This window comes from Ambystoma mexicanum, chromosome 3q (assembly GCF_040938575.1).
Source record: "Ambystoma mexicanum isolate Mex_15411 chromosome 3q, UKY_AmexF1_1, whole genome shotgun sequence".
NCBI classification, from domain to species: domain Eukaryota; kingdom Metazoa; phylum Chordata; class Amphibia; order Caudata; family Ambystomatidae; genus Ambystoma; species Ambystoma mexicanum.
The window spans coordinates 328090847-328105722 of record NC_090926.1 but is presented as its reverse complement, the minus strand read 5'-3'; the positions used below and the strand labels follow the sequence as shown (position 1 = coordinate 328105722).

The following is a 14876-nucleotide window of genomic DNA, read 5'->3' as shown; positions in this document are numbered from 1 at the left end:
ACAAGCCTTAACCATCATTGTGTGGAAGGAACCGATGTCATCCGGAGGCGACGGTTGAGCTGGGCTTTTTGGAGCTTCCATCTCCGCCTCCGACTCCCAAGTCGGGTCCCTGGAAGGGGATAACGATATATCCGATATAGACTCTCTTTCTGACTCGGACTCCGGTAGTTCTCCTTCCTCCGGGCGCGGGCATGGAAGGTCTTCACGAGCCGGCACCGCCGATGGGAAGGGCCTGGCTCGTCGTCGACTGGTCTGGTATGTCTCGCCGGAGCAGTAACCTGAGGTAACTTTGCATCCAGTCTCCTCAACAAGGTTTGTAGGGTAGACAAAATCTCCAGGGATAAAACAGCCTGAGTATCGAGTAATGGAGTTGTAACTGGGATACTCGCACCGCTGGAAAGAGTCAGAGAGCTAACCCCTTGCAATCCGAGTTCCGTAGGCCCAACCACTGGCTCACGTTCCTCATCCGCGGATGATATGGAAAAAGCTGCCTCCTGCTGCAAAGGGTCTCTGGCAAAAACAGGTCATACACTTCCGGTCGCCAGCCCTCCTGTGGAGCCTCCGTTGACAAGGTTAATTTCTCAACAGTCGTCGTCATCGCCGCCACATGACTCGGCGGGACCACTGAAGAGACGATCTGCGTCAATGGTAGTGAGGGTGTAGACGATCGAATTCCCCTCGACGGCACCGATGGATGCGCAGAATCTTGAGGCGCTCCCTCCTTTTTTTAACTTGATTTGTGTTTTGATGAATCTCGACGCGAGGATGATCTATGATGATCACCTGAGGAGGATCTTGACAGGTCTTTTCTCTCCTTTTTTGACGAGGAAGACGACAAAGTTTTTGTTTGCGACGAAGATTCGTAGAATGTTTTTCCGATGAGCTTTTCTCCATCAAACGCACCTTGTTCACCGGAGGTTCAGCCGATACGGAACGCCGGGGGACCACTGGAGATTAAGCTGTTGAGGCCAAGCTATGCGTGGCGCCTACTTCCAATAGGGGTTACGCACCCGCTCCATCGTTCAACCAAGCCACCAGCCGTCTATTTTGGTCTTTGAGGGTCTTCTGCGAGAAGCCTTTACAAATGTCACAATTGTCAGCCGAATGGTGAGGGTGGAGACAATATAGACAGTCCATATGGCCATCTCCTCCGTACACCTTTTTTAATCCGCATGTAGCACACAAACGAAATAGAGCTTTCCCAGACATTAGGAAAAAGTTAAACAACCTAGTAAAATAGATGACACGAGGTGATCCCACTACTTTGGAAGAGGGTTGAAATCTGAAGGGAGCCGCGGGGGCGGGGCATTTATACCGCTACGTCCTATTGGGGCACGCGTAAGCAGCCCAAAACGACATAGATAGGACACAGAAGTGTTGACATTTTTCCTATGGAAAACGGCTTTATAAATGTACCGAGGGTTCCCAGCCTGACGACAGGGAATATTCTAAGCATGTGAATCCATGAAAGATCCAATGCTGGAGAAGTACAATGAACCTTAGCTAGACATGCACATCAAAAAAACACTCACTTTATATACAATTATATGTTTATTATATATACACAACAGAATCACTTTAAATACTTTAGACGTTTACATGAGAACACATCAGAATACTTTAGAATACACTTCAAAGGACACTTTCACTTTGGTGTTTGTTCCCGGTTACATTTGTAGCAACGTTAAAAAGGGAAACACAATGTTATTGTATTATTGATTACGTGCACCTGCGATTTTCAACAGTTCATATGGTAATACATTTACTCTGCAAACAGATATAGTAAAGTCAATTAAAGGGAGAAAAATTGTTAGTGTAACATTAGCCTGGCTCAAGGTTCTAGAGAGGTATTCTTGACACAGCAAGTCTTTTAAGTCCAAAAGACCTAACCTTAGCTAAAGGCAGTTTGGAGAGGGCTCAAAGTCTTGACAGCCGACAGAATACAAAGAGGTCCTGTGGATTTCTTCCAGTCTCTGGGGTTATAGAAGCAGCAAGTTAACAACTAACAAGGGAGACCTGTTAAGGACTCGAAGGGACACAAGCAGCGGCTCGAGTAGGAGTTAAGATTAGGTTACCCTGGATACCTCTAGGTGCACTCCAACGCTCTGGAACGACTTCTTGGAATCAGGTAAGCAATACCTTTTTCCCCACACTACCTTAGGTTAGAAGAAAACATTTGTGCTTGACACTCCGCAGTGATACAGCTCTGGACCCGACCTCAGGATGGCTTGGTCTGATGACTAAAGGCAGGAAAATGGACGGGATCTTGCAGCAGCAGTTTCGAGGGAGGACCTGTGGCACGTCTTTCAGCAACTTCTTGGTTCACTTTGCAGTTTTTCTGCCCTTTTTGTAGCACCAACAAAGGACATGGATCGCCCAGTCAATCTTCATCATTTTCTGCAGTCCCACACTCTGCTGAGGGGTTCTGGGGGAGTTGGATTGGATCTCTGGAGGGTCCTTACGGGTTCAGCAAAGATTTAGACGGATTCAGCATTTCCACGATGATGCACTCAAAATGGGAAGTCACCTGGTAATGGTGTTCCGCAGCTCGGGAAACTCCTAGGACCTCTGGAGATGGCTCAATTCAAAGTTCGTCTTGTGACTGGTTGTTCCCACCAGCCAACGGAAAGGAGTCGTCCTCTTCGGAGTTCCTCTGTCGCACAAAAAAATGGGGTCAGGACAGCAGTGGTCACTTCACGGTGTTGCAAAGGGTCAGCAGGCGTCTCTGGTCGTCTTCTTCAGTTACTTCTGCTTCCAGTGGTCGACTTGCTTTTCACTCCAGAAGCCCCACCTTTTATACAGTTCCAGCACACAGTCCTCTGCAATCTCCCTCACCAATTTACAGAAAGGGGTGTTTGCCTGTCCAGTTAGGACAGCCAGACTCCCAGTGGGGGCTGGTACTATTCTGTTACGCTCACCTGGTATCCACAGGAACGCCACCCAGCCGGGTTACTCGCTGGTATGCTTCTCAGCTTTGCCCTGATGTGGTCTGAGGGGAAGGTTCTGCCTTGTGGTAGAATTAGGCGTGCTCTCCGTCCTGCCTTCTTTGCAGGGGCGCGTTGTCTTTCATGGGCGAGTGCGGTCCAGTTACTTCACTGACGCCGGCCCGTTTGATATTGTTCCGGTAGGTCTTATTGCTGTTCTTTAGTTTTGTTGCTATCCTGCATGCCTTTCTTTGTTTCAAATGTCTTTTTTCTCCCTTAGGTATGCAGGGCTTCAGCGCGGCAAACTGGCTTGGTTGAGCCCCGCTGGTAAATGATGGCGCATTAAGAGCGCTATGATCGGTAAGTAAGCGCTATGCGCAGCGCTGCGAAGTCTTGCCTTTGCTAACCTGTGTTTTCCTTCCTTGTAGGTTGCAGTGTTCTTCAGCGCGAGTGGAATGTCCGGAGAGGTGCCAGCCGAGAGGTGACCAGCCAGGTAAGCCTTTTGAGCAGTTCGTAATTTGTAAATGTCTCTACTGCTTTCTTTAATGTTGCCTCTATCTTCCTCTTTCAGGTCGTCCAGTCCGGGAGGCGTGCAGATTCGAGGAAGCTGTTCTCAGTAGCTGCGAGTGTTTAAAGATGAAGACTGCAGGAAAGATGCTGCTGCTAATCATGTTCCTTTTGTCTCCTTGCAGGTGCTGCTTCTCCGAGGTTCAAGGAGATATCTCGACGCGGTGAGCGTCACGTTGCAAGCTGCAAAGAAACGCGAAGCGTGTTGTCTTGCTCGGGTGTGGTTTAAATAGCCCCAACAAAATAGTCCAGGTAAAGTAGTCCCTAGGCTACCACACCCAAAACACTAGACCGCATAGCTTGGTTCTTAGGAACCAAGCTATGTGGATGCTTCCATGTTGGCTGACAATACAATAAAGTAGTTCCCAAGCACATTGTTTTTCATGGTGTATGAGCCTGACGCCATAGAGGCCAGGACTGGCCCCATGTGGGCTTTTGAAGAGGATGCCAGGCTCTAGAGGTCCGAGTCCTGACTCCACCTGGCCAATTGGTTTTCCAGAGGGGGGTTTAGGGCGAGGTTGTGACATATTCAGACACTCTGACAGACAAAGGACAGGTGGGGTGGAAAAACTCCTCCCCCACTTCCTGTCTGCCAGACTCTGGAGCCTAGGCAGGAATACCCAAGGGTTCCAGACCAAAGGCCAAACACACATACTGACCTTCTCCTCCCAGAATGGTAGAAGAAGGGCTAACAAAGAACAACCACACTAGTAAAAAGACAAAAGGACAGCAACACTACCCATAATGAGCTGTGTGCTGTAGTAGTAAAAACACAGATGCCATTAAGAGCTGTGGAGCAGACAGACTCCATAGTACAGATAGAATAGAAAGAATAGAGTTCCAAAAGTCAGAGCCCACCAGAATGAGTGGGAAAATGCTCCACTCATTCAGGATTGAAAAAGGTCCAGAAGTCAAGCAAAATGAGCCTGGGGTCTCACTAGGAGAGGGGATGAAGCATATAAATTATGAATCTCCCTCACACCCTGTCCCAAACATTCCCTTTACCCCCAACACTCTTTTCCATGGGTGCGATTTCTCACTCAGCCAGTGAGTTTCGGACACGCAGTTGTTAGCATAAACCTGTTTCATGGGGCATTACTTTTTACCATTATTGTTCACCTAAATGTTGCCAAACCTAACTATATGCTATTCTTCTATGCTTTTTTTAAAGTGCCAAACACCCCCATCGTAGTTTCAAAGCACTGGAACCTTGTCTGTGGAGTATTGTGTCCCCCAACTGCAGTAAGCTGACCTTAGTCTGCTGGGAAGAATTGAAAGAGCAAGAGTGAACAAATAGGGTGGGAAAAGCAGGAAAGGAATTTGTAGATGCAGAAAGGGAATGAGGCAGGTTGAGATTCTCACATTAGTATGGGTGTGTGTTTGTTCATAATACCTGAACTAACTTTTAGAGCAGCCCTCTGAAACCTTTGGCTCTTCAGATGCTTTGGATAACAACACCCACGACACCAGACACATACAGTCAATGACAAGGTATCATCGGAATTCTAGTTAATTAATTAATTAACTAATTATATACACATTAGGGAATACATGGCAGTTATTGAGTATTATAAAGTAGACCAAGTAATTTTAGGTGTGTGAGGTACTTGTGTGTGCTCGGGCAATCCTACTAGAGACCTAGGCTTTAAATAATTATTGTTTCTATTTATGGCATCACAGATAAACTCCAGCTGAAAAACAATTCTTTGACTGCAATGCAACTCCAGAAGGAAGTCTAATCTGAGAGCAGGACAGGTGAATGATGTTGGTAACAGAGGACAGAGGTGTCAAACAGACAGCATTACTAAAGTAGATGTGTGCCATGTCTTGTTAGGGAAGTTATCCTTAAGCTCTGATCGGGGTCTTACGCTGCATCTCCTCAGGTAGTGGTAGTGTTAGGGAGTTTCAAAAAAGTCCACCAATGGAAGGACTTGTGAAGACTCACACTTGGGACACAGAGCACCAAATCTTAGTATAGGCCTGAACCACACAGGTTTTGCCGGTAGTAATGGCTGAACAGCCAGATGCATCTTAGTAGGGAGAAAGGGCTGTAGGCGATATGAAGAACTTGCAGTACAGACATAGGCCAAAGAAACAATGACACTAAAGTTATTTACAAATAATGGTATATTTCATATATACACTAATTTAAGTAATTGTTCAGCAATGTAAGTACTTGAAAAGCCAATGCATTATTCACAATAAGTAAACCATTTTGGAATTCCTTTTAAAATGAAAGTATGCAATTTAAAAGTAAGCACAACTTGTGCAATAACTTTTAAGAATATCTGTTTCAGAGCAAATAAATTAAACTAAACCAACACAAGGTAAGCAAATACTTTGCAATAATTTCACAGCGGTCTAACCCCTTAGAAGTCCATCCCCAACTAGTTCTGAGTGTCTCAGTCAGATTGGAGGGCAAAACAGGTAAGGCACAGCTGTAGAAAGTTCAAAGGTTCAAGAGTAAGTCTTCTGTAGCAAGTAAGTAAACTCTTAGTCGGGGAAAAAGGGGGTAGTGACTTGGAGAAGCCTCCCTGTAGGGTCACAGGCATTGGGCATGGGCAAATGTATATGGGTAAACTCCCAAATACACAAACCAGCAACACAGGAGTAGCAAAGCAACTCTAGGTAAGTTCTACCAAGAGTCTCATAGTACCTTAGGAGTGAAGAGGTTGCAGCGTGATGCCCCCACAATGCAACAGCAGCAAACCCAGTCACCGAATTCTTGGTCAGGCAGACGAAAGAAGGGACACTGGAGTGAATCTCACAGCAGCAGTAGAGTGAAGAAGCTTACAGCAAAGGATTCTTCGGGGTTCTGTGATGTTGGTGCTTTTTGGGAAGCACCAGTGAAGGACGATTACTGTCCGGTCGATTTGTCTCACTTTCTCGGTCCTGCACTCTGGTGAGGGGACTTCAAGGAGTGGAATCTTGCCTCTGGAGGTCCGGATGCAGTCCACCAAAGTATCGGGAGAAGACGATGCACTGCACAGTGGCCACAGGTCCCAGGGTATTAGTGGTTTGCAGCCAATGAAGGTCATAACTTGTATTGGGATGGCTTCGAAATGCAGGTCGTCTGTAGACCGATTGGTCCCACCAGTCTAAAGGGAGGTGTCCTCTTTGGAGTTCTCCTGACGCTTGGAAGAAGGGGTGAGCAGTAGTGATTACAAAGAAGGCATCTCTGGTCATCTGGAAGCACCTGCGGACATCTCTCCTCTTCTTCGTTGTCGATTCTTCTGTTCCAGGGGATAGCTTGTCTTCAGCCTCACGATCCATGGCTTTTATGCAGGAACCAAGCCAATCGGTACCCATGCACCATACAAACTCTGGGTGGTGGCTGCCATTTAAGGCCAGCTAGCCCCCCAGTTGGAACTGGTTCCAGGCAGATATACCAGAAGATAAAGAAAAGTGGAGTTTCGGAAACCTCCCCAGTTTCCTGTCCTCGCAGACACACCGGAGCCTTGGCAGGCGTTACAAAGGATTCCTGTCAAAGACAAAAGTCAAACCAGATCCTCCCCCATTGAGCACGACAGAAGAAGGACCAAGAAGGGACAAGCAAACAGGAAATGGCAAAAAAAGAACAAAAAAACAACAAAAAAAAAGAATAAAATAAAAGAGATGCTGGGTAGAAGGTTTTGAATTAATCTTTACCTCTGGCATTGCTCTCGGCAAACCTTCAGATCATTGTTCTTCGCCTGCCAAGCCATTACAAAAGGGGAAAGACCATACATATGCAAATCAGGCTTGGTCCCATCCCAAAAGGGGCAGCCCAGCCCAAACTGCTTTGTCTCATCCCTTTTGCACGAGACCACAAGCATCCCCAAACATGTTTCAGCCTTGATGGGCCTCATCAGTGAGGAGTAGCTTGGGTCTCTAGGTCCAACAGGCACAGGGCCCACGTCTGGGCATACCCGTCCCACTCAGGGAGACTACAACCAAACAAAAGAGGAGATGGGTGAATAAAAGGTGAAGGTGAATTCACCTTCAATAAATTTATCCCTATGTGTATGTGGCTAATCCTGGTATTGCGCTGGTGTATCGCCTATCAAGGTTAGGGGATAGAAGAGAAACTCACCCTATCCTCTCTCACTACTTCCCTCATCTGCTAAGACTAAGAGCACACTCTTTGGCAGTCAATTCCTTTTTCTTTTATTCCTATAACTTCCAGTTCGTGTGACCTATCACATTTCTAGGTTAAAATAGACAACATATGGGCAATTAACTCATTCCCTATGTATCTCAGAATTTAGTTTCACTTCTTTTTAAAAAATATGAATGTAGTTTAACCAAGCTCAATCTCGTTTTTATGAGTCAAAGGGATCAGGGAATCAGCCCGACCCACTACTAGCCAACCGGTTTCAGCAGGATTGGACCCACTCTCCGCTTTCTATCCCCCAACCTTGATGGGTGATACACCAGCGCAATACCAGAGTTAGCCACATACACATAGGGTTAAAGAGTTCTTTTCTGTAGGGACATTTAGTAAATTGTATGGAACTGAGATTGAGGAATAACTTTATGAATAAGTGTGTTCTGATCTTGAATGGATGAACAAAGGAATCGGCCCAGAATGACTTCAGTTGACACAAGAAAGCTGAAAATGCAGGAGTTGAAGTACCTCCAAGTTCCAAGGATGCACTTGAACATTGACAGCTGCAGCGAGGTTGCCCAGGAGTGAGCTATTCAGTACACTGGTTGATCCAGGGACACTTATAAAGGCTCAGGAGGCACGGATCCTCGAGCAGGGGCCGAGACTCGTTCTCAATGGTCAGGGGCCAAAGCACAGACTAGGGTCGTCTTGAGATCAGGCAGAGGAGTAGGGCTTCACCGGGACTTCACTGGAGTTGGTGCTGATCAGCTGCAGTGTTCGTCATCCGGTTGTCAACTGGCTGCTCTTATTCGTAGAGGACTTTGCTCCAATGATGATCTTTCGAATAGCTGTGGGAAACCCTCCTTTTATCCTGGATTTGAGCTGGGAGCTGGCCGAAACCCACCGTTGGCAAGGACCTGCACCATTCAAACAAGCAGTCGATAGCCACTGTCCACTACAAATGCCAGTGACAGGCATTCAGTCGCCAGGATGTGTACTGGGACCAGACGGTCTGAGCCCCCACATCTGGGCTCACGCACAAACTGCATCTTATCCCACGAAAGCGGAAGCTTTCCCAGGAAAAGGTTTTCTGATATATGGCATTTCCTAACATGAAAATGCAGGAAGGACAAAGAACAATATGGCCAAAGGACAAACAAGAACCTTCTGGCACAGCCATTTTAGGGGTTTAGCCACCCTTAGGCGATTTGTAAAGTGCAAGAGAAAAACATGACAAAAACGGTACAAAAATAAATGCTACTACTAGCTCATCCTAGGCACATTTTAAAAGTAACTGAAAAGCAATTATAGAAAAGGTTATAAGGATACAAAGTACCCTAACTGCACTTTACTTTAAAAAGGTGCTGTGTGCAATTTAGAGTCACATCTTGAGAGGACTGAATATTAGCCTGCGTCGCATCCAGAGAGGATTGTGAATATTACCTTGAGTCACATCGAGAGAGCACCCACAAAATGAGTGTGCGTCTCTTCAGACAACAATGTTAATAACCAATCCTACTAAAAACTCACCCCTCTGCATACACCTCTCAAAGTAACTAAACACAACCATACCTCTAAACCACAGCAAACCGCACACACTTCACTGCAACAAAAAACAAACCACACATAGCCTTACACAACAGCACACGACAGATACCACACCAAAAAGCTCAGCAAACGGTGTTAACCGAACTAAAGCTGCCAACAGCACATCACAGCTCTCTTGCTCTTTCTCCAACCTTTGTCCTACTAACGTACCCCAACTGACCCCCTTTTTTACACATCCGCCAGAGCACCAGAGGACCACTCTGGTGGTGATAGTGCGCAGTATAAATATCCTTTAATATTAACATTAACAATTGTAACAATACAAGAAATTCAAAAAGAGAGTCTTAGGGACTGATCAGTTTCCCTTTAAGAGAAAGCAAAAGTTCAAAGGAAGTAAAGCAGAAGGCTTTACTGAAATTCAAAAAGAAAGAGTGTCCCATACAAGTCTATGGGAGGAAAGCAGCAAAAAGAAAAATCTTTTCTAAAACACGTTAGAAAAGTCAAACATGGTAGAAAAATGTCCACTGCCACCAACCAGCCCATTCTGGACACATTGGGTCTGTAACAGTTAAGTTGCAAAAGAAAAGTAATAGGGGCACAAAATATTCCTACTGCACTTCACTTTAAGGAGATGTGTGCAGCTTAAATATTTCACAAGAATTCTACCAAGACAAAGAGGGTCTCCCAGTACTGATAGTTTTAGGGACTGATCAGTCTCCCCATAAAAAGTGAGTAAAATCAAGGTAATTCAGTTCGAGGGCTTTCCTTGCCTCCCAAAGCTCAGATGAGGATGCAGACAATACCCAAAACAAATGGGTTGTGCAACTGAAGTCCATGAGAGGAAAGCAGCAAAACGAAAATCTTTCCTAACACCAAGTAATGAAATGCACCAAGGAACATGTAGAATTTAAGACATAGCAATGAAAAATATACAAACATGTGCATTTTAGAAATGTAATTTTGAAACATAGGTGATTTAAAATAATTTTTCAAACGAAAGACCTGTAATGTCAATATTAGCTTGACCTACTTTGTCTGGACGGACTTTCATATAATAAGGTTGTGGTTCTAGCCCCCGCTGAAACGGAAGAGACTGACTCCAAAAAAGTGAAATGATTACTAAATTCAGACTGGGGAGAAATCTCTGACAAGTCCACCATCAACCTCCAACTGATTCTATTAATACATTTCTGTTACAGCCATTCTTCTGAAAGGTTTAGCACGCATTGTAATGCTTACCTGGACAAGTTCTCTATATGCAGACTTAGCCAGGTTAAATGGCACCAATAGATTGGATGCTAAGAAATATAGCACTTCCAAGCCAGTAAAAATCATGGCGAATTTGTTTATGACAACAATAGTTTCCAGAGGAACAAGGCAGAGACGAGCCAGCAGTGGGATCATGTGAGCTGAAAACAGCCAGACCTGCTTTGTCTTCATCACACAGGAGCAGAGCGTACACACAACCATCTGACCTGGAAGACAAATGCACAATGTGAGAACAGGGTCAACACAGCAACGTTTTCTCAGATGGACACATGGACAGTGCAACATATCCAACAAAACCAGAGTGGCAGTATAGCATGTATGACTACAGCACAACAGAAACAACCTTTGGAGTCGACTGGTCCCACCACTCAAGGGGAGAAGTCGTCCTTGCAGGGGATTCTCTGTCGAAACGAATTTGGAGTTTCAGCAGAGCAGCAGGGCTTGACCAGGCAAACCAACGGTCCAGGAGTTGCAGCAGGCGTCCACCTCCAAGGTCTTCTTTGGTTCCTTCGTCCAGTGGTGGACTCTGCCTTCCAAGCAAAAAGCCTTGCCTTTTATTCAGTTCTCTCCCATTCATTCCAGCCTAGCTGTCAGTCACCCAGCAGGGTGGCTGTCCTTGCCGGACAGACAGCCGACCAATCATCAGAGAGTGCATTTGGGTCTCCTAGGAGACTAAGCACAGGGGGGTTTCGGGCACCTCCCTCACTTCCTGCCCACCCGAGACACTCAGGAGCCAGAGGTGAGCTTCACTCGTGAATCCCGCCAAAGGCAAAGTGAACAAAGGGACCAAACCTGGTTTGGTGTGCAGAGTAAATCTCAAGAAGGACCTTTCCACAGAGAAATGGCGAAAAAAAGACCAGGGCCATTGAGACAAAAATGGCACCCTTGGGTGCTTTACTACAGCTGCGAACTCAGTTGGCGGTAAATGCACACCACAGTAGTTAAAAGTAAACCACTGCCACCAGCCATTCAGTGAGGCTCAGTTACACGAGAAGCTAGACAAAGGGGATTCCAAATAACCCCTCCAGCACCCTATTGTAAGATAGTGTGTGCTGGGTCTAGAAAGTTACAAATGTAAGTAAAGCCAATTTCACATTACTGCCCTTGGAAACAGTAGTTTATCCAAGAGAAGGTATATAAACCTTTGGGAAATCTGAAAAGACTTGTGTAACTGCACTGAAGGTGCTGTGTGACACAATGTAAAAGATGATGCATATGGAGTTTGTCAGACTCCACAACCAAAAGAAACATAGTTCAAAATCACATTAAAATACATGAGTGGGAAAAAGGGTCTCACTCTGTCCAGGTTAAAAATCAAGTCTTCAAAATCCTGCAAAGTTGCTGAGGGTCTTTAAGGTGGAGTGAATTAGCACATTTCTGAGAATTCTCCCTAACAGTGTGTTTACCGCTCCAATTAAGTGATTAACTCTCAGAAGCCTGCTTTGAAAAAACACTGCAGGAACTTCGAGCACAAAGTTTGATGGCATGCGTTTTGGGCAGGGATGGGCAGAAAATGGGTGTGAATGGATATGAGGATTAGCATGACTCTGGGAAGTCAATGGGCCTCATTACGAGTGCAGCGGTAAGGGGTTAACAGAGCCGTTAAGGATGCCAGTACCGTTAACCCCTTACCGCCACATTACGAGGTCCCTTAGCGGGAGCTGTTAAAGGACCAGGGAGCTAATACTCCCCATTCCCATTGAGCCCTATGGGGGCTCGAATGGAGATGGGTATTTTGAATGAGGAATTACCAGGTCCTCCAAGGTTGGAATGGTCTGGTAATTCCTCATTCAAGGAACCCGGACCTGGACCGATTTTGGAGGCATCCATGGCGCTAATAGTACCATGGCTACTGCCAAACTCGTAATGAGGCCCAATGGGTGGGTAAATAACCAAAAGACACTTGCAAGATTTTTGTCCCTCCTCATATGCCATTTTTCCCAAGTGTTTTAGGTCAGAGACAGGTGACTGACAAGGACATTTACGTACGTAGTTCTTTGTTGATCAACTCAAAGAAAACCTATTCTAAACCCCAACTACTATGGAGAAAGCCCTATGCTATAAAACAACAAAACGAGTGATTGCAAGGATGTTTTACAAAAATTATATCTGTCCTCTGTAAAAACTCTATTCTGACCTATTTCCATCCTACCACTTATGAAAGAAGAAAAGAGAGACTAAGACCTAGCTTAGTTGAAGACTAATTCCCCTTCATAACCTTGGTAGTGGTTGGTTTCCCGCCCCCCGCACCCACAATGTTCATAGAGTTTCTTACAGCTCCCGGGTGTCTAGCCTTGCCAAAGGAAAGTTCAGAAAAGAAAACAAATAGTTCCAGGTATTGGTATACCACCAAGTCCTCTTCAAGTAGTCAAACCTAATCCCTCCTCCTTGGATGCAGTTTCTATACCTCAAAATGTCTAAGTGTCCATGGACAACAATAACAACGTTCACTTTGTATAGCTTGGTTATCGTTCAAGTCTGCAGACTGTGATTAATCAGCAATGATTCCCCCAGAACATCTGGCCTGGGACCCTTCTCATGAGGCCAGGGAAAGGCAGATGCTTTGCGTTGATGACCCTGGGGGTGGTGTTCTGCGCGAGGATTACATAGGGTGCAGGGGGGAAATCGGGTCAGGAGGAATGGGAAACCCCCTTTTCACCCAAACCCTACTCTTCTGATGGCTCGATGTAAAACAACAGAGATAAGAAAACCTAACTTTATTGCTAGGGACTTCAAGTCCCATAATCCTCCAAGTACTGGGACAAGTCAGATGACTGAACAGGTGCAATACTATAGGAGTGGTCAGCTCATTAATGTTAATGACCCACACCTGAGGGCGACTAGGAGCCCTAAAAAGCCCCATCAGGTGCAGGTCATAGAAAGCAGCAGCCAGAGTGGCAGGAGAGAAGGAGAGAGCCACAGCAGGAAGCAGCATGGTGCAGACAGATGGTGCAAACTGCTGGAGGAGAGAAGACAACGGGGCTGTTGCAGGGCAGAAAGCAACTGTTGGTCCTGAGAGGGTTTGTTGGGCAACAATTGATGTAGTAACCCTTTGGAAGACTACATAACACTTGTCCTCTTGGTATTAGGTAACCCACCTTTTGGTATAGGCCTGTGTTACACAAGTTGGTAGTGTGACTGAGCAGCCAGGCTTATCTCAAGAGGGGTAAATATGAACTGTAGAAATGAAATCCACCAATAGAAGTAGGCAAATAACACTTATACTCAAGGTTTTTGTTATGCATAATTATTTAACAGTAGTTTTTAAATAAGCATTCTTTAAAACGGGCAATATATGTAGCAATCAAATACACTTCCATAATCAACACAACGCCAGTAGATACTCTTTAGAGATGCTTCTTACACACTTCCTACACCCTGACATTTATATATCACTAGTACACTTTGTAGATTCTGAGGTTTGTAGAAAGGAAAGGTTAAGGGAAGGCAAAAGGTTAAACAGGTTCTCAGCGCATGTGAGCACTTTAAATCTTCAAATGACGTCTAGATAAAAACCTTTCCCAGCAATAATAGCTAAAAGACCAATTAATCCCGTATGAGAGACAGTAAGTATTAAAGTCAAATGGACTAGAAGAGTCTGCAGGGAGACAGGACAGCCAAAGTAAATTGGAGCACAGTCTATGGAGCTGAGGCACTTCTTAGATAGCAAATTCTTGAACAAAGTTAGAGAGTTTGCTGAAGAAAAATCACTGTAGGGTCAGAAGCTGTTTCACTTGTGAAGGGTAGAGCTGAAATCAACTCTAGCAAAGTAGCTACTGCAAGTCTCAACTGACAAGAGCAAAGCTAAAGACACTGAGGTAAGTACCCCAAGTCAGAACAGTATTTTTGGTTAGAAGAAGAGTTGTCCAGCTGGCTTCTGTCTGGTTGCAGTGATGTAGATCCTGGGTTCCTGGGCCTCAGTCGTGGGGCCAAGAGGGAGGACTCCTGCAGCAGCAATTAGGTAGTTGGCAGCAGCTACGGCCTCTTTTCAGGTCAGCAGCACTTTGTGGTTTTAGTGCTCTGTAAACAGCACCACCGTGGATCTTGGCTACCGGTTGGGCTTCCTTCACTCCTGGTGAGGGGACTCTAGCTCTGGTCGTCCTGCTTCTTGAAGGTCCTGGGGAGACTCCTGGAGCTTTTGGTCGGATCACAGACCTTGCACTAGACTACGGATTTCTTGACCTGTGGCACTTGGCTCCTGCAGCAGCAAAGAAGTACAGCCATTCAGGGTAGATGGTCCAGTAAGTACGTCTCGGGGTTAGTTGGTCCCACTAACCCAAGGGAAGAAGTCGTCCCTGCCGGAGCTTCTCTTATCGATTAGAAAAAGGAGTTTCAGCATGGCTTCACCGTGCAATTCAAAGATCCAGGAGGGTGCAGCAAGCTTTGTCTACGGTTTCTTCATCAGGATGTTCTTCCCAGTGATTGGCTCGGTCTTCAGTCCCAAAACCCTCACATTTTAAGCAGGTTTCTCCCGTTCATGC

At 45.7% G+C, this 14876-nt stretch overlaps 1 protein-coding gene across 1 annotated transcript in view; it reads right to left on the bottom strand.

Moving 5' to 3' along the window:
* RNF145 (ring finger protein 145) overlaps positions 1–14876 on the bottom strand; it is a 540629-nt gene that overhangs the window by 205089 nt on the left and 320664 nt on the right. Inside the window, exon 5 of the mRNA XM_069653917.1 lies at positions 10366–10601. Within this exon, the coding sequence (XP_069510018.1) occupies positions 10366–10601 (236 nt within the window). The remainder of the gene's footprint in view (positions 1–10365; positions 10602–14876) is intronic.